The 19,520-nt window shown below is 38.6% G+C and overlaps 1 protein-coding gene across 1 annotated transcript; it reads left to right on the top strand.

The window, feature by feature from the left end:
* LOC115671423 (tripeptidyl-peptidase 2) lies at positions 1-18,741 on the top strand. The gene is made up of 34 exons (XM_030592982.2): positions 1-439; positions 1,215-1,293; positions 1,384-1,457; positions 2,015-2,124; positions 2,197-2,277; positions 2,678-2,764; positions 2,851-2,993; positions 3,282-3,432; positions 3,519-3,641; positions 3,788-3,871; positions 4,724-4,911; positions 5,012-5,186; positions 5,303-5,424; positions 5,510-5,589; positions 6,729-6,787; positions 7,890-8,044; positions 8,865-9,043; positions 9,562-9,674; positions 9,745-9,915; positions 10,576-10,704; positions 10,786-10,886; positions 10,970-11,087; positions 11,406-11,485; positions 11,819-11,891; positions 12,422-12,507; positions 12,591-12,642; positions 12,708-12,842; positions 12,926-12,997; positions 14,274-14,366; positions 14,715-14,810; positions 16,114-16,212; positions 16,438-16,530; positions 17,061-17,273; positions 18,379-18,741. Exons 1-34 carry the CDS (start codon positions 16-18, stop codon positions 18,535-18,537), a joined length of 4,197 nt encoding a protein of 1,398 aa, XP_030448842.2. The 5' UTR covers positions 1-15; the 3' UTR covers positions 18,538-18,741.
* The last annotated feature ends 779 nt before the right edge of the window (positions 18,742-19,520 follow it).

Below are 19,520 nucleotides of genomic sequence, written 5' to 3' on the forward strand. Positions count from 1 at the left end.
GTCCCCGACCCGACAATGCGCGACAGCTCAGCAGCAGCAGCATTCGCGTCGTCAGCCTACTATAAAGCACCTCTGCCTCCACGCTCACGCTGCCTCCGTCTCCCCCAATTCCTCTCCGCTCACTCCGTACCGAGGAGATTCCACCACCATCATCATCACCACCACCACCGCCACATAAGAAGAGGCACTCGATTGCAGAGAGAGTGGCGAGGGGACACTACTGGCGGCGGCAGCGAGGGCAGAGGACTCAGGGCCATGCCTTGCTCTTCCATCGGCGCAGCGACTGGCGGAGGCAGTAACAATGGCTCGCTCCGCATTTTCAAGCTGAACGAGTCCACGTTCCTGGCTTCCCTCATGCCGAAGAAGGAGATCGGCGCCGATCGCTTCATCGAGGACCGCCCGGACTACGACGGCCGCGGCGCCGTCATCGCGATCTTCGGTACTCGAATCTAATGTCTTTTAGATGATTCATTGGAGGGGGGGTCGGGTCGGGTCGACCGAATGAAGTAGGAAGTAGGAATTTATTCGTCGCCGGAGAGCGTCGTGTAATGCTCGGCGGCGGTTGTGTTGCCGCTACGTAGTTTTTGCGCTAGTGAAGCTCAGCGACGTTGTCACTGCTGATCGCGATTCTGTTTTTGTATTATAAAGTCGAGGTAACGGTGATAAGCAAATTGAGCTCCGAGGATGAATGCGTTTTTGTTCTTTCGATTTAAGTAAATGACGTTGGAAGCTCGAAAGTGGTTTTCGCACGAACCTGTCATGGCTGTGGCGGAACTCGGGATGGATTCCTTGTATCCAACACAGTCATGTTCTCAAGCTGTTTAGTTAGCCGCTGTGGTGGTCTGCTTCTCCTTAACTGCTGAGTACGCAGTGGCATTTCGTCGTTCAGTTCGATAGATGAACATTTTAATCGATGCGTACAATGGCTGGGTTATCTGCTCTTGCTGTCTCTACTTAATAAAAGAACAGTAAAAGTTCGCTGTTTGAGAGTAAGACCAAGGGGATTTACCATAACAAATCTTAATCGGTTCCCATGTGCTTGTTACAGTTTCTTTGCTTCACTCTCGCTCATCTATTATTGTCAATATTAAGTTGGACTAGGAATATGAAAACTCAAACGGATCTTCGTTGGTATGATATGAATGATGAAGTGTATGTATGATCTTATGCTTTTGCATGTGATTCTCTCACCGAATGGGTGGTGGGGTTTGCAGATTCAGGTGTTGACCCAGCTGCAGCTGGATTACAAGTCACTTCAGATGGGAAGCCTAAAATCCTAGATGTTCTTGATTGGTAATTAAAAATGTGTTATGTTTAATATTGTCGTCATTGACATTCCTATTACTGAATAAAGTGCATGAACATGAGCATTTCTCTCTTCAGCACCGGGAGTGGCGATATTGATACCTCGAATGTGGTTAAGGCGGATGCAAATGGGTCCATACGTGGAGCTTCAGGTGATTCCTTGATGCAGCTATGAAATGTTAATACTTCGTTTCTTTTCTTGAAAGTCGATATTCTGATCTAAGAATTAATAAACTCTGGTGAGGGAAATGCAGTATGTTGAATGATCTCAAGCTTTTCTTATGGCAGTGAGTTACCTGTGTTACTTGTGGGCCTTCTCAAAACAGGACTTACCTTCTTTTTTGTGGTTTGGGGGGTAGGTTAAAGCTCGACGTAGCTTGCTTGCAATGCGATATCTGCAAAAATTTGCTGAAAGTGTGATTCGTTTCCTTGTAAAGCACTTCCTCGGGTGGACTAGGTCTGTAGTATCAAGTATCCTTGTTTCATTAAATGGTTGGATGCTTGTTGTCACAGTTGACATTGTCAATTCATGTGATACGTGGCATTTGATAAAACTTTTCAATCTGAGAGTCTGGTGAGGTTCACATTCATTATAATTCTTTGTTCTTAGTCTAGAGTTTGTCTTGTTTTTTCATCTGGTTTTTCTGCATTTGGTCGATTTCACTAAAGACCTCATATTGTGCCATTTTACTGTTTCGTAACTTTTTAGGGGCTGCTCTCACCGTAAATGCATCTTGGAAAAACCCTTCTGGTGATTGGCATGTGGGTTGTAAGTTAGTCTATGAGCTATTTACGGACACTTTGACATCTCGTTTGAAGGTAACTGTGTTTCTAACTTTTGTACTTCTCATCTATCCGTTGACATCTTAAATGAATTTGCCTTCTTTGCAGAAAGAAAGGAAAAAGAAGTGGGATGAGAGAAACCAGGAAGCACTTGCCAATGCTGTGAAGATTGTTGATGAATTTGATCAGGTTGTCTAAAATGTTACTGGTGAAGTATGTGTTATTATATAAGATATATGTATATCTATATTTTAATGCCTGTTTGCTTGTGTTTCCAAGTTATAGTAAGCCTAGGATGATCAATGGCATGATCTTGAAGAGATGATTGTAGATGGAGCGTTTCATCTTTTTTTTCCTAATGCTCAATGGAAAATGTTAGTTCCGCAAATTGTTTCAACTTTCGATAAGCATAATTTTTCTGTCTCATATAGTAGGAAAACAGGTGTGCTTCTAAGCGTTCTTTTTGAAGTTATTTGCGTTGTTGATTGGTACAGGCAATTTTTTATTTTTATTTTTATGATGAGATGAGTTGGGTTTTCTTTGAGTGTATAAATATTGTCTTATACGAGGCATGACATTTCCTGTGTAGAAACATGCCAAAGTTGAGGATGCAGATTTGAAGAGGACAAGAGAAGATCTACAAAATAGAGTCGATCTTTTACGAAAACAAGCCGATGTGAGTCTCGAGGATGTTGATGTTTTATCCTCTCCTATCGTTCTTTTTGTGGTTTGAACTAATCAACTCCCAATGTATGCTTTAAGAACTATGATGATAGTGGTCCCATTATAGACGCTGTAGTATGGCACGACGGAGAAGTTTGGAGGGTTGCTCTTGATACGCAGAGCCTTGAAGATGACCCAAATTGCGGGAAACTTGCTGAGTTTGAACCCCTTACTAACTATAGGTATGAAGGCATTCGGAGTGTACCAGGTGGAGTTAAACTTTTTTGTTGCAGATCATGTTTTGATACATTTATGTTTCTGGAACTTGGAGTTCTGTTTTCTTATGGGAAATACCAAGATAAGTAAGAGTCACTGCTGGTAGATCTTAAGAATCAACCGAAGCAGGACCTAGAAAACTGAATTTCGTACTCAACCTTTTCTTGTGTGTTGTTCCTTTCTTCTGCTGAATTTCATAAGAACCAAGAGACGATTAAATTGATTTCTTGCAACTTTCTTCTTGGAACTTACAGGATAGAGCGCAAGTTTGGGATGTTTAGCAAGCTAGATGCCTGTACATTTGTTGCCAATGTGTACGATGATGGGAATATATTAAGTATTGTAACCGACAGCTCCCCTCACGGTACTCATGTTGCTGGTATAGCTACTGCTTTCCATCCAGAGGTACTGTCTTTGTGGTGAAAATTCAACTTTAGTAAATTGCAATTGCTGCAGACTATTTGTCTGTTTAATTGGATGATTATTGGCAGGAGCCCTTATTGAATGGGGTTGCACCTGGAGCTCAGTTGATCTCTTGTAAAATTGGAGACTCACGATTAGGTTCAATGGAAACTGGAACTGGTCTAATTCGAGCATTAATAGCTGCTGTTGAGGTGGGTAAGGATTAATGTTTGTTTTCTCTCATACAAAAATAACTTGGACTATGCACTCTCTTGGTAGGTATGAATATTTTAGCATGCCAATATGCTTATCGTAACTTATAGAGGATTTTAATGTTGTTCACCAACTCTTTCTGCAGCATAAATGTGATCTGATCAACATGAGTTATGGAGAACCTTCATTGCTGCCTGATTATGGACGCTTTGTTGACCTTGCGAATGAAGTATGGTCCTAAGTTTCATCATTTTCTCAATAGTTTCATGGATGCAAGTGCACCTCACATTGGTTGAATTTGGTTGGTGATATGTAAATCTGACTTTTCAGTATACATTCTTTTTTGTTGGAAAAGAAAAGGCCAGATAAAAGGAAACTTTACAAAAGCCACACTGCCACTCCCTGACTGGTTTCCATTGCAATTGATATACCAGCTCTGCTTTTATCATGTTCCAACTCTGTTTTTGTGTGTTTCATGGCTTCTTTGGGTATTGAGGTTTGTTTGTAGGTATTGGATGCCCATGCCCAATGATTTCGACGAAAGAGGAAATGGCAATACTCTTCAAATAGAGCAAATAGGATTATGTGCTATTCATTCATTGCCAACAGTAGACCCTAACTCACTCCTTTTAACTGCATTTTGGTATTGCTTTGCCACATCTATCATTTTGTATGGTCACGAGTATTTCCAAAATTGGCATTACAAAATAGAATTATGAGCTCTTGAAAAATCAGATAATAGATTGAGTAATCCTTCGGTTATAACAATACTAAGTTATAAATGAGATATGGAAAGATACATTGACCAGCATTTTTTACTCAATAAAATGGAAGGATCTTGAGTATGTACTAGTACATCTGTAGGAGCTACATATTCTTATCAGCAGTTGCTTGTGAAGTCATAGATAAGATAATGCTGAAGGTGGACCAAGCCTACTTATATTTAGAAAATTGTCTTAAGCAATGTTGGTCGTGTATATTGATGTGTAACTATGGAGATGGTGAGGAACATGACTTTCCAATCCTGCAGTCTTATGCCTATGCCTTTTTACTTATTCGTATACATCACATGTGGATTTAGGTGATAAATAAGCACCGCCTAATATTTATTAGTAGTGCTGGCAATAGTGGGCCAGCATTGAGTACTGTGGGAGCACCTGGAGGTACCACTTCGAGCATCATTGGAGTCGGCGCATATGTATCTCCTGCAATGGCTGCTGGCGCACATGCTGTAGTTGAACCTCCCTGCGAAGGACTCGAGTATACTTGGTACTTCTTCTTTACTCTGGCCTTAGACTGTGATGCGTTCCAGGCAAGATGGGGCTATCTTGTGACGTTGAGAACACCCATAACTGCCAATCACATGCAGGTCTAGCAGAGGACCTACAGTTGATGGTGATCTTGGTGTATGTATAAGTGCCCCTGGTGGGGCTGTTGCACCAGTGCCTACTTGGACTCTTCAACGCCGTATGCTGATGAATGGAACATCAATGGCATCTCCATCGGCTTGTGGGGGGGTTGCATTACTCATCAGCGCTATGAAGGTAGTTTTGCTAGAAATGCTTGTGACATTGAAGAAAAGAGCAGTTCTTATCCATTTTTGACTCCTTAACCTCTTTTCAGTGTCAGACTATATAAATTGTTCTCTTATGTTATGCAGGCTGAAGGCATTCCTGTGAGTCCATATACTGTGCGTAAGGCCCTTGAGAATACATGCCTTCCTGTAGGTAGCCTTCCAGAAGATAAACTAACCACTGGACAGGGGCTCATGCAAGTTGACAAGTTAGGTTTCCTGCTTGAGGCTCTTGATTTTACTTACGACCATAGTTCAGAGTTTTAAGCATTGCTCTCAATTAATGGGTATCAGGGCTTATGAGTACATAAAGCTGTCTCAGAACATTCCACGTGTTTGGTATCAAGTGACAATCAGTCAATCTGGAAAGTCAAGTAAGTTTTAATTACAGGCCTTTTTCATTTAATTTTGGGAATATATAATCAAGGTGGTTCCCATAGTTTTGTAGCCTGTACACTATCAATATGGCATGGTAAGAGTTCTAAATGTGTTTCACATGGGCCTCATTTAGATTAGCTTACTGTTATTGGTTAATGAGAATCCACATATTTTGAATAACTGGTGCCGTATCCAGAAATAATGATGCTCAAGTGGACATCGGCACTAGTAGAAGAAGAGCACTGTGGCATCATTGTCATGACTTGCTAGGGATGGCGTATCTCTTGTGGTTAAGTGAAATTGTGTAACAAGTGACTATTGCCTCACAGTTACAGAGAATCTAACTTTTTGAAATTCTGTTCCAGATGTTGAGGTTACATGGTTCACCATGATAGTGACGTTCTGTTACATAAGTTTAAGGGTTCTACGTGTTACAGCTGAAAGTTGAGGGAATTGTCAAGAAGTAAGGTGTAGGGGTCACAGATCTTCAAATAGTTTGTTTCAGCATCTTGGGTATATAGGCGTGATAAGCTCTCTTTGAGATGGATGAAAGCCAGATGTTCTGTTAAATGTTAATGAACAATGTTGACATGTATTAGGTCTCTCCGATTAAATGATCATGTCTCCATATGACCATTGAAAGCTTTGACCGAGCCCCTCGTTTGCTTGTTAGACACCCGTGTCATACATTTTTTTATCATTTGTTCCTCTAAGTTGATGAGGATAATGAACCAATAGCTCTGCTTAACAGGCCTTTTGGAGAATATGCAGTTCTGGCTGACTATTAAAATGATTGGTGTAATAGATCATATTCCTGCAGAATTTTGTTTGTCGGTCTAAAGATGATAAATTGATTATATTTTGTGACTCTATTAGTCAGCTCCTGGCCAGAATTAAGGACACCAGATTCGCTACCTTTATTGCATCTTCTTTTTCACTTTATTACTCTTTTCCATCATCCATTCCCATAAATTTTATAAGTAATTTGTGCTCCTTTGCTCCCCACTTGGTGGTACAAGGTTTAGTTTTGCTGCTGCCTTTTCTATTGCTGGTGGTTTTGTAAATTATACTTGCTTCATATATACATTATCTATATCCGAGAAATTGAACCTGTACGATGATTTTTTATTTGTAGCCCCTACTTCACGAGGCATTTATCTTAGGGAGGCTGGCTCTTGTGCACGATCTACTGAGGTGAGGTTATTGATTAACTAAGCTCATCCCCTTGTCGTGGATTCATCGAGTTGCTTATGAAAATTATAGAGTGAATTAATATTCTTGCATATCTTATTGTCCTTATAAGGTAGCTTTTTGAATCTTACATGCTTTAGTTCATCGGAGTAATTACTTTACGGTTGATCCATAATGGATGTATGAGTGTAAATTTTCTCCGTTTATCCTTATCCTGAACTGCGTTAGGCTCAAAGTTTTTTGTTGGCTATGATGCTTCTCTTGTTGTACATTAGAGCGTTGCTCAGTTATGCAAGTGATTTAATTCGTAATTTTGTGCTTTAAGCTTTCTGGAAACTGATGAGAAAACAAAATGAATGGGAGAAAACTGGTGGAAATTGGGAAGGAGAAAACATTAACTTCTCTTGTGTTTGGGTAGGCGAAAAATGTAGGTTAAGAAAGCGGATGTGAAGTTCAAATTGTGCATATAAAGATGACAAGAATTCCCTTTTAAAAATTTGACAAAATGTCGCAAGGGTCACGAATAATGTTATGGATTTCCTCTCGACACTTCACCCACTCGGGGGAGAGTAATTTTCCTCTCGCTGTGATTGTATCCATTTTCTAATTTCTTCCAAACAAGTTAAATTTTTCTTAAAAATTTCTCTCTCTTTCCCCTCAAATACAAGTTCTAATTCAAGTTTGATTACTAGTTGTATTTTCTGCATGTGAAGTGCTATGATGTTGTGTAGCTTCCAGGAAAGCTTTTGAAGAAAAAGTTTCCAAATATTTTCCTGGAGCATGGTAATAGTGCTCAAGAGAGATTTAGTATGTATTTCAGCTTTTTTTGTAGCTTTTGTGCATGATGTAGTTTGTTCAGCAAATATGTCATAGACATCCATCTATGGAATTGTACAGATGTGCATTTGTGCATAATCCAAAGAGCTACTTATATGTATTTTCACATAAACCTGGTCTTTTTGTTGAATTGCTTTCTATTTCATTTTTAACATTGTTGATGTCTCTAACGTGATACGTGATACTTGATTTTCAATTTTTTATGTCACTTATGTACTTTCTGCTGTGGCTCTCTCATTGCAATTATTAATTTTTTTTTCTTTTACAGTGGACTGTCCAAGTTGAGCCAAATTTTCATGAAGATGCCAACAATCTAGAAGAGCTGGTCCCCTTTGAGGAGTGTATTCAGTTACACTCCACTGATAAGGCTGTTGTAAGGCCTCCGGAGTATCTATTGCTTACTCACAACGGCCGTAGCTTCAAGTCAGTAAGCATTAGTTTGTTAAATCCTCTATGAAATCACTCTGAGTACATTGAAGTTTTAAAACTCCAATGATTTTGCGTTTTCAATTGATGCTTTCAGTGCAGTTGCTGATATTTTCATTAGAATTCTGTCATTTGATTTCAATAATCGAGAAGGAACACTATGAACTTAGATGTGTATGCATACAGAATACTGATGCGCCCAATGTAAAAGTTGTCGTGGCAACTCTTATTAGTAAGTGAATAGTAGACTTGTATTATCTTCAAGGAATTACCTCCTTTTCCTCTTCCTTATTCTTCTTGTAGATATGTTCATATCTAGATTGAGTTGACTGGTTGTGCTCTCCTAGTTTAACAGACCCTTAAGCAGATCATGAAACTAGTCTTGGTCTATCTTTAATGCTTTGTTTGGGAGAGAGGAACTGAGGAATGGAAGAGTATGGCGGAGAACATATTAGGAATATGTTACTTTTACTTGTTTGTGAAAGGAAAGAAAAAAACTTTTACCTTCAGCCTTGATATCAAAATTATCTCTAAATCCACGCTTTTGGTTGGGTTGGAGAGGGGGGGCGGTTGCGGAGTGAAGAGAAAATGGGTGGTCAGGATATTTCCATTTCCTTTGAGTCAAGGACAGCTAGCTCGAAGCTGAGTAGATTTTATAGTTTACTCAAGCATGCGCAGGAGGTAAGTTTAATGTGGTATCCAATCATCTGCACTGTAACTCTAGAAGTAGGCTACCATACAATTGGAAAAATTTTGCTTGCTAATTTTGTATCTTAGTGGAAGTTACAATAATCTAGAGCTGCTCTTTCTTTTTCAGCATTGTTGTGGATCCCAGCAATCTTTCTAGTGGACTTCATTATTATGAAGTGTATGGGGTTGATTGCAAATCACCATGGCGCGGGCCTCTTTTCAGAATACCAGTTACTATAACAAAGCCTGCAGTCATAGTGAGCCGGCCTCCTGTAGTCACATATTCAAAGATGTCATTTCAGCCAGGTTATACATAGTCTGCATTCAAACATCAATCTGTATTCATATACGTCAGTACTTACACAATTTTAATATAAAATGAGGGCTACATCCAATTAAATTGTGTAACGTTTGGTGTATGTTTGAGAAACTTGATCATGTCTTTCTGAAACTGTGCATAGCCACTTGATTATGATAAACAGTGTGTCAGACGAAGCAATAGAGTAATTATGTGTATTATGGATTTAACCTTACTTCCCTATGCCAAACTGGTGACTAATCTACGGTCTTCACCGCTTGCTTCGTTTACCTATGAGATCTAGTTGACTTTCATAAGCTATGTTTGTACATAACATCATTGATTCCCTTTGCCAAACGGAAATTGGAAAGCAGAGTCATATTCTACAAAGAAGGAAAAAGACTTTTGAAACAAATCCTGGTCATGATAGCATGCTTTTCCAATCTTTCTCGGTCTTAAATGCAACGTCACAGGATGTTTGATTGTAAATTCCTTTTCTTTTGTTTGATGCTTTATGCTTTAACAGGTCACATTGAACGGAGATACATTGAGGTGCCATTTGGTGCTACTTGGGTTGAGGCTACCATGCGAACATCTGAGTTTGACACAACCCGGAGATTCTTTGTTGACACAGTTCAGGTACAACATTCACTGAGTACTTTATTCACCAGTTTATAAAGAACTACTTTGACTCTTTTTCAATGTGCAGCTTTGCCCCTTGCAAAGGCCCATTAAATGGGAGAGCGTGGTAACATTTTCGTCTCCAGGTGCCAAAAGCTTTGCCTTCCCAGTGGTAGGTGGTCACACGATGGAATTAGCAGTGGCTCAGTTTTGGTCTAGTGGAATTGGGAGCAATGAAGCTACTCTAGTGGATTTTGAGGTACCATATGTATTTCAATGTAACATTGTCATGCTTCATCTGCTTGTGTTGCTTTTTATGCATCGATAAACATTCAAATATGAGCTATTGTCGGATTCATGCAAGAGGTATACGCATCTGTGTGGTGTGTTCTGTCAATTTGTAGGTGGCATTACTCTGATGCATCAAACATTATATGTTCTAGGCTGTAATTGACTTTTAGAATCCAGATATAACCTTTTCCTTTGTCTCCTTCCTTTGGTCTGTCAAGATGGGAGAGTTCCATTTGTATAGGCCATTATCACTTAATTTATTTTTCTGCCTTGTGTTGTTTAGGAAATGGCCAATCTGGTCTGTTTCTGAAATTAGTTTTTGTAGGCTCGATTACCCTCTTATTACGGTAGGAGTTCACACTTTAAAGGTGGCGCCGATCTTGTTATTATTCCCTCTTGTCCTTTTTTGTTTTATTCCAATTTGGGGTTCGGAATGGGGATGGTGATTGGGGCAACTCCACTTACTGGATGGCCTGTGATGGGAAAGCTTGTCAACAGTTCTCTGTCGAAATTGGTGCTACTAAAGATGTGTGGTCAATGTAAAGGATAAAAATTCCTGTAGAACTATGTTATGAACTTTTGCATAAAACCTTGTGGAGATTCTTACATGGACCATGTTCATTACAAGATGGTGTTCCATGGGATTGACATCAACAAAGAGGAAGTGATACTTGATGGCAGTGAGGCACCAGTTAGAATAGATGCCGAGGCTCTGCTTGCATCGGAGCAGCTTGCTCCTGTTGCCACCCTGAATAAGGTAAAGTACATTATGCTTATTCCCGAAATAACAAGCAAAGTGTTTCTGAATTCTAGTTTTCTTGATCTGCCATCTTTGCAGTTGAGGGTTCCATATCGACCTGTTGAGGCAAAACTTCGTGCTCTCCCATCAGCTCGAGACAAACTACCCTCAGGGAAACAGATATTGGCTCTGACACTGACGTGAGTGGAGCTTCACAATTTGTTGTCAAGCTTGACTCGTTGAGCTGTTCTTTTGAGTTGATCATCTGAGATTTCTAATGCAGTTACAAATTCAAATTAGAAGATGGAGCAGAACTAAAACCTTATATTCCTTTACTCAACAATCGAATATATGACACCAAGTTTGAGTCGCAGTTCTATATGATATGGGATATGAACAAGGTACTATATCACTTGATTTTTCCTTTGTATGATGGTGCGGAATCCTTTTGATTTAAAAGATATGGACAGCATTAACCATTTATGAGCCACCATAAATAAATGGGTATGGAGATACTGCATCTCATAACCAAAACAAAATCCATACTTTGCAATGCTGTAGGGAGCATTTTATTGTTTTAGCACGACTTTACAACTTTAGTAACCTTTAGGTTGGGTTTCACATTTCGCGTTCCATCATTTTGGTTGGGTAAAACATTATATTTCCAGTTCGTATCATGACATGTTTTGCTTTCAACATCTTTTTTGTTTCCTTTGTAGCGTGTACATGCCATGGGGGATGTCTACCCAAAATCTTCAAAGCTGCCCAAGGGTGAATACACTTTACAGCTGTATTTAAGGTGCGGTTTACCACTCCCTCCCCTCCCTTCTCTCACGCACATACGCATGCAAACTTTAGATTAACATGGTCACATGTAATGCTGAGTAAAAAGACTTTATTTTGCTACCAATTTAGATTCTTCTGAAATCTTTTGTATTGCGTGAAATGAAGTATCCTTGAAAGGAAACACATTCCGCAAAGATCGTGGAAAGTTATGACCCATAATCTACTTCCTGAGACATATTGTTGTGAAAAGAAAAGTTTCGCCTTGATAGAAATCAAATAGTTTCATGCTATACCAAAGATGATTAGATAAAGAATTTCTATTCTCATATTATTTTTTGTATTTCAGGCATGATAATGTGCACTATTTGGAGAAAATGAAGCAATTGGTGCTGTTTATTGAGAGAAATCTAGAGGAAAAGGTATCTTTCTTGTCCAACTAGTGAATTAGACCTGCGTCTTGTGTGAAAAAAAGGATATATGACTGTAAGCGGCCAAATTTACACGTGTATCATGCGAATATGTTTTAAATGACTCGACTTGTTTAATGTTTTTAGTAAAACGAGTTACATCAGTGACTTTCGGGTTAGATAGGCTGAACTCCTACTTTCATTTATGAGCAAGATTATATTTCAGATCGGGTCGTGATTCCATGTCATGACATGTCGAAAATTACTACCCCTAGCACCCTATAAATGATAAAGGCAGGTGTATAAATATAGATGTTCCGCTTTTTATGTTCAAATGATTAGTATAAACTCAAATGGTTACCAGTAATTCACTGCAATTGATTGTTTGCCAAGGAACATGATACTTGTTTGTTTGGCACCATTGCTACCATCTTCTTTAGGTGTGCTCTATCTAGAATAAGCAATCTAGTGACCCAATATTGTTGAAGAAGCTCGATGGTTTTTAACCTCATTATTTATGTTTCGTATTTCCTTGAGTCCAGGATGCCATGCGATTGAGCTTTTTCTCTCAACCAGATGGCCCTGTAATGGGAAATGGTTCTTATGACTCTTCAGTTTTAATTCCTGGGTAGGTTTAGTCCGTCATGGTTAAGTTATATCATCGTTCCGTCTCTTCCTACCACAGCCTTTGATATGTACATTGTCATGTAGGAAGAAGGAAGCCATCTATTTGGGCCCACCGAACAAGGACAAGATCCCAAAGGTATTGCATTCTGGTGCTTCTTCTTCAATTAATGTTTCTTAATACTGGTCATGGAACTATTGCAGAATTCTCAACCTGGGTCTGTGTTGGTCGGAGCAATATCTTATGGAAAGGTATCAAATGCTGGTCAAGATATTGGAAAGAGTCCCACAAAGAACCCTGCATCTTACCAAATCTCTTACATAGTGCCACCCAATAAGGTTGCTCAAGACCATCCCAAATTTTGTTTCTTTTTCAATGCTTTTACTAAAGGTTAACTGTTAATTTTCTCCACATTTGGAAGGTGGAAGAAGAGAAGGGGAAAGTTTCTTCATCAAGGTGCACTAAATCTGTCTCGGAACGTCTGCAAGAAGAGGTACATTGTCCTATTGTGGTTATTTTTCTTGGAGAGCAATTTTTGCTTATGTATAAATTCCATAGATACTTTTAGGAAGCACTTGCAATGTCATACCCAGGATAACTTCTTGTGTTTGCAAAACCGGAGAGTTTTATATATATGCAGACGATCTAAACTGTTACATATATGCGAGCATCTATTTGGTATAATTTTAGATCTATGTCCATAATTTAGAGCCAACTGCTGATTTTTATGGACTTATATCTACATACACTGGGGTTCAGAGGCAAAATTGATGCTGGCATCTTTTTCTATCAGATGACAGCAAAAATTCTATGGGAAATGATCCGGCCTTACTATTATTTGTATTTGATTCGTGTCTTTGACTTTCTTATGGGCCATTACATTTCTTTATATCATGCTAGAAATATACAGGATTTCTACGGCAGATGCTATTCATTTGACAAGAAATGAAAGGGAATGTCAAATATAACTGCTTGACTAGAATCGTACATTCAGTGGAACATACCTTAATACAAATGGAAATTTTTGAGAGAAGGATAGTTTGGTGTACTTTTCCACACGAAGAGACTATACTGAGGTTATAATGTTATGGGCTCCAGTAGAAAAGCAAAAGAGCTCTTATAATCTCTTGCAAAGTTCAAAGTCATGCTTGTGCCAATTTAAACAATTTCCAAAGGAATTGACAAAGGTCAGAATCACAGAAATATAACATACTGGTGTCATTTAGCACAGTTTCTATTTAAATACAGTGCTTTTTTATCCTAGCTAGTAAGAGACCCCAACAACTTTTTTTTTGGGTAAATACTTCTGCTGTGAAAGTCTTGGGACACTAACCTTATTTATTGTGATACCCAGGTGATAGAATCAATTAATTGGTTATCCTTATTTATTGTGCAAGATTTTTTTTGTTTTTTGGGGTCATATATGGTGAAATTGGAAGCCACCACATAACTGGACATGTTCAATTCTGTATTTTTCTAATCATATATACCTGATAATAAAATGTAGACAAATAATAATGTGTTCTTTCAAGAAAATTTCGCCTTATGATGTCTAACTGGGCAGGTGTTTTTTAACATGAACAATAACGTCTTATTTTAAAGGAAAATGCGTTACATGAATAATCATTTTTAGATTGATGAATGATGGTCATATTTGTTAAGAATAATTGTAATCAAAATACATCCGGTACTCAGATATTCTTTAGTTTGTTGTTCTGATCTTATAGTCTATTGAATGCTTATTCACAATTTGTTTTGTGATCAATCAGGTTCGAGATGCAAAGATAAAGTTTCTGGGAACTCTAAAACAAGGGAATGATGAAGAGAAGTTGGAGTGGAAGGACTTAGTTACTCAACTAAAGGTGATTTTCTTTACTCAACTAAAGTACATCTTTTACTGTTGTTGCATATTGCCTCCAAGATAGCTCTCTTACTACATGCTTCAGGATGTGTATGATATCAATATGCTCCTCATACATGCAATGACGTGGACAATTATATTGCAAAAATCTAAATTAAGAATGCTATCACATCTGACAAAAAAAAGTACGCTAATTTTGCATAAACAAATAGGAAGGCATGTTTAGTAGTGACGTGAAGTAATAACTGGAGCGAAAAGCACACTCTGAAGTACTCTTTTTTCGGTCTAATCTTTATATAGATCATGTATGGTTCTTTACATTAATTTTTTGTGGCATGTCCTTTGGCAGTCGGAGTACCCAAAACACACACCGCTGCTTGCCAAGATCTTGGAATCTCTACTCGCCCAGAGTGATGTCAAGGACAAAATCCACCACAAGAAAAAGGTAATTAGCATTTGATCTCTAAGTTTGTCTTTATAAACAAATTGGAAGGGGTAATATTCAGGTTGGTGTTATATATTGGATATCTTGCTGAGAGATGTTCCTTACATAAGCAATGTTATATCCATATGTTGCTGTCACTTGGTGAACACAATAAAATATTCCTTTCCAATAACAAGTCCTCTCAGTTAGAGGATTTGAACAACTGCAACTCCAAGGGAACAATGTGATGATACTTGAGCTTGAAGATTCCCTAGCCACAATAGCTACTCTTGTACTTTTCCATTTGTTTTTGTCTGGAAAAGTATTTTACTTCAATGTATGTGAACTTATGCAGGCCCACAGGAAATAGTGACTCAACATATTTATCACCATCCGTTTAGGGATCTGAGGCCTTGACCTGTCATAAATGGCTTGTTTTCTACTCAAGAATACAAAAGCAGACATCTACATAGTTATCATTGTCCGGGAATTTGACAATTATTGTGTCACTTTATGTTATTCTGACTGAGTCTGCAGAACATAGAATATGAAAGATACCGGGTGTGGCTTTTCGTCCTTTCCTCATTTTTTTTTGGCCCTAGGGTTGCTTTTAGGTCTCTTTTGGTCACTCAAGTCCTGTTGGGAATCTTACCATCTTGCAGGATTAGGGTGAGGGAGTGGGCTTTCCATTTCTTTTCCTTTCTATTTGACTTTTTAGATGAATTGAGGACTCTGGACAATGGAGGTTTTTCTCAAAAGGATTGGGCCATCCCTTGGGATGCATCATTCCAAAGCCTTTCTTCAGGAGTTCTGATATTGTCTGTCAAAATTTCTTAATAAAAGGCTAATTGATAACTGATGATGATCTCGCAAATTTATGCATAAGTTTGCCAAATTCTCAGTGAAAAGTGAAGGTCGAGAGGGCCTTGAATGAGCAACAATTAATAGATTCCTGGACAATATAAACCCAGTTTCTACTTGTCAAAAACTTAATCCCGTTTCAGACGGGCAAACTGAAAAATGAAGGGCTTATTCAAAACTTTCTAACCAAGTGGCCAACACCTCCATGCATTTTGAGGCAAAGACTTATTTTCGGAAAACTAATTGGTGCCTCATTTCTGCACATTGAACTCTGATGCGAAATCCACATATAAGCTGGGTAAATCTGGAAGTCCACTCAGTAGGATTTCTTCGAGCACCATTTTGTGCTTTATGTTATATTTTCCTTTACTGATCATGCTGTAAGCTATACTTTTGTTCTTAAAAGAATACAAAGAGAGGAACGAGTTTACTTACTGTACATGCCTTTTATGGTGCTTTGCAGATCATTGATGCGGCTGATGAAGTTATTGATAGCATTGACAGAGATGAGTTAGGAAAATATTTTGCATTCAAAAGTGATCCAGACGATGAGGATGCAGAGGTTTGTATCTGTCGTACCATGCAACCACTTCCGCTTATCGAGAAAAAATTCATTGTGACTGCTTGAAAGAAGCATCAAGCCCATCCTTGTAGCTATTGATGGGCTTTTGACCATTTGTTGTTACACTGGCAAATTATGATGCCCCATGTTCTCATTCTCAATATCTCATGGATTTCTAATTCCGAAACATGAGATATTCATATTAACTCGTTTCTTTTTGCATAGAATATTAAGAAGAAGATGGAGACTACACGTGATCAATTAGCCGAAGCTCTTTACCAGAAGGGGTTAGCAGTAGCCGAAATTGAGTTCGTCAGTGTAAGGACAACTGAAACCTGTTCCTATGAAGAACGTTAGTAGCATAACATACTTATACGGCTTTAAGCTTTAGGTGCTAATGCAGTCCTCTATATTACTTATGTGCAGTGCTAATATCAGATTCCATTTATATCAACAATCTCTTCGATATCCCTTACCAAAAAAAAAAACAATCTCTTCGATATCTGTCTCCCTTTGACATGTGAAAAGCTAGCCTAGATCCTTTGATAATCATGAAGTATGTGAATTGAGATGGCGCTGCAAATGTGTGCTGCATTACTTGTAAATTTTACACCAAGTGTCCTTCCCAGCCAAAATGTTTCCAGACGGATACTATTTGTGCACGGTTAACGACTGTCAGCACTAGGGTCCCCAATGCTGGCATGCCGTTAAAGGTGTCACCTTTCCCCCAACATGAAATTATTAATCTTCAGAATCTATTGAATTCATTATGGTGATGAATCAATTACGTAGCGTTGAGCAATTCAAAATTATGTATCACTTTCTCTCACACCCCTTAATTCTTGCAGGAAGAGAAGGCTTCAGCAGAAGCTACAGCTGAAGGTTCACAAGATGTGGCTGCAAGTGGCGATGAACCTGTTCAAAAGCCTGGTGTCCTACCCAATCTCTTTGAAGAGAATTTTGGGGAATTGAAGAAATGGGTTGATGTGAAGTCCTATAAGTACGGTACTCTCTTGGTCATTCGTGAGCAACGTCATGGAAGGCTGGGAACAGCGCTGAAGGTACTTTGTTTGGTGGCACTACCAACTCACTCTTGAAATCAGTAGTTTTTTCCAAGTTGAGATGCTTCTTTTTTTGTTATATCTTCTTCTTTAGCATGTCTAAGATTCTGGCATTGAAAATGGTATCGAACAATAGTTGCACTAGTCCTCGTACTGGGTTCTTCCTCTAGTTTTTGCTTCAAACCTTCGTTCAATTCCCACTCTCGCTACCAAGGTCATGCTGTCTATTTGACCGAACGTCAAGTTATTTTCTCATGTATGCATACAAGTGTACCTCTGCACCTGTACGGCATAGTTATGAAAGATTTCGCTTGTTGAAGTTAGTCTCTTGTTTTGGGTGTTTGCATATCAGCTTCCATGTACATACGTGGTTTCCTTTCATTATTTTATTTTTAGTTTGATGGAAAGGAACTCTGACAAGTTTACTTTTTCCTTCCTTTCTTTTTTACCACTGAACTGCTAACAAGCTTGTTTTTCTGTCTTCTCTACCTACCGTTCATTGAAAAGTGGCATTTTGGCTGACTTAAAATATTTGTTAGGGAAAATGAGACGAACAATCCCTTAACTTCGGCTCAATGTATAATGTGGTCTCTGAACTTTTAATTTGTTTAATGTAGTTTCTGAACTTTAACCTAATATGCAATGTGGTTCTTGAATTTTTAATTTGTTCAATGTTATCCCTGAACTTTTGATGTATGTTCAATTTAGTCCCTGAATTATGTGAAAAGTTCAATGTAGTCCTTCAATTGAATCAAGTTCAGGGACTACATTGAACATTTTCATATAGTTTAGGGACTGCATTGAACATGTACCAAAAGTCTGGATTATTTTGATCAAATTAAAAGTTCAGGGATTACATTGAACATTAGGCTAAAGTTCACGGACTACATTGAACAAATTAGAAGTTCAAGAACCAAATTGCACATTGAGCCAAAGTTCAGAGACTGATTGTGTCATTATCCCTATTTGTTATTTCCAGTTTGCGACTTTTTCTTGGGGAGTTCATCTGTGTTTGAAATATTGTCTTTTGAGATAATCTCAACGTGAGGAACATATCTCAGCAATGGGTACATTTTTTCATGCTCTAAAATGAATTTTGGTTTAGGTACTGAATGATATGATTCAAGAAGACGTTGACCCTCCGAAGAAGAAGCTGTTTGAACTAAAGCTCACTTTGCTCGAGGAGATTGGATGGATTCACCTGCTAAGGTATGAGAGAGAATGGATGCATGTACGATTCCCAGCGTGCTTGCCATTGTTTTGAGGATGCTTTAGTTTTACTTATTCAATGCTGAATCGTGTAAGCAAATAAAGTGTGTAATCCACAAGGTGGGTGTTTATGATTTCCCGTTTACTATAAATCTATGCTACAGTTTTTTCTGCACTGTTCTGCTACGCAAATCGATCGGTGTTTGTATCATGAAAGATAGAATTTTTTCAAAGGGTATTAAGTTGGAATTCTCTGTGAGCCTGCAGTTTGACATTACAAGAGTCTTTGTTTTCGATCGTGTGGGTTGACGTTTCCTCATTGTTATGGGCTCTTCGCTTACCATGACTATATGCTCCCAAATTGCCCATGTATTCATGAGCACTTTACATTATCAACTTGCCTCGACACTTGGTTCCCACTGTTGAGATTAATTGGGCTATTGAATTATATTTTGCTGGTCGAGTGTTAGCAATAGCATAGCTATGGTAGGTTTGGCGTATTAAATCAAAAGTCTGCATCTGCCATTCGTGAAGGATAGTCTATCCATCTTGAGACGGGAATTTGCTAGAAATTGCTTATTGCTTTATGCGATATAACCTTAAGTTGCGCTCAAGTGAATTTCAAGCTTGAAAAATCATGAATCTCAATGATTCTGGCAAATTCTATTAGGGGATTTCATCTTCGAATCATAAGAACTTTTATTGTCTCTAGATTATTGCACGAGGAAGTTATCAATTGAAATTACTAATTAAACAGAAGAAGTACTAAATACTCAAATGTTTATTATTTCCTAATTTAGGGACGTGTTATAAATATCCATAGATTGAAATTCTTCAGCCGCTTTTGCTCTCCGTCTATATTTTACGCCCACTTCGTCTTCCTCGTCCTTCACTCTGATCACTTAAGACGCCACCACCGAACTCCTACGCATGTTCTACGAGCCACCCTTGGAACACCTGCATATTTCTTCATAGTCCTTGAGCGTTCGTTCGATTTGTGGAGAGAGGAATGGACCACGCAAAGAGGCCTCTAATTTT

Source organism: Syzygium oleosum, unplaced genomic scaffold, assembly GCF_021117445.2.
Source record: "Syzygium oleosum isolate NSW1041296 unplaced genomic scaffold, Sole_v2.1 Sole_v2.25, whole genome shotgun sequence".
NCBI lineage: Eukaryota > Viridiplantae > Streptophyta > Magnoliopsida > Myrtales > Myrtaceae > Syzygium > Syzygium oleosum.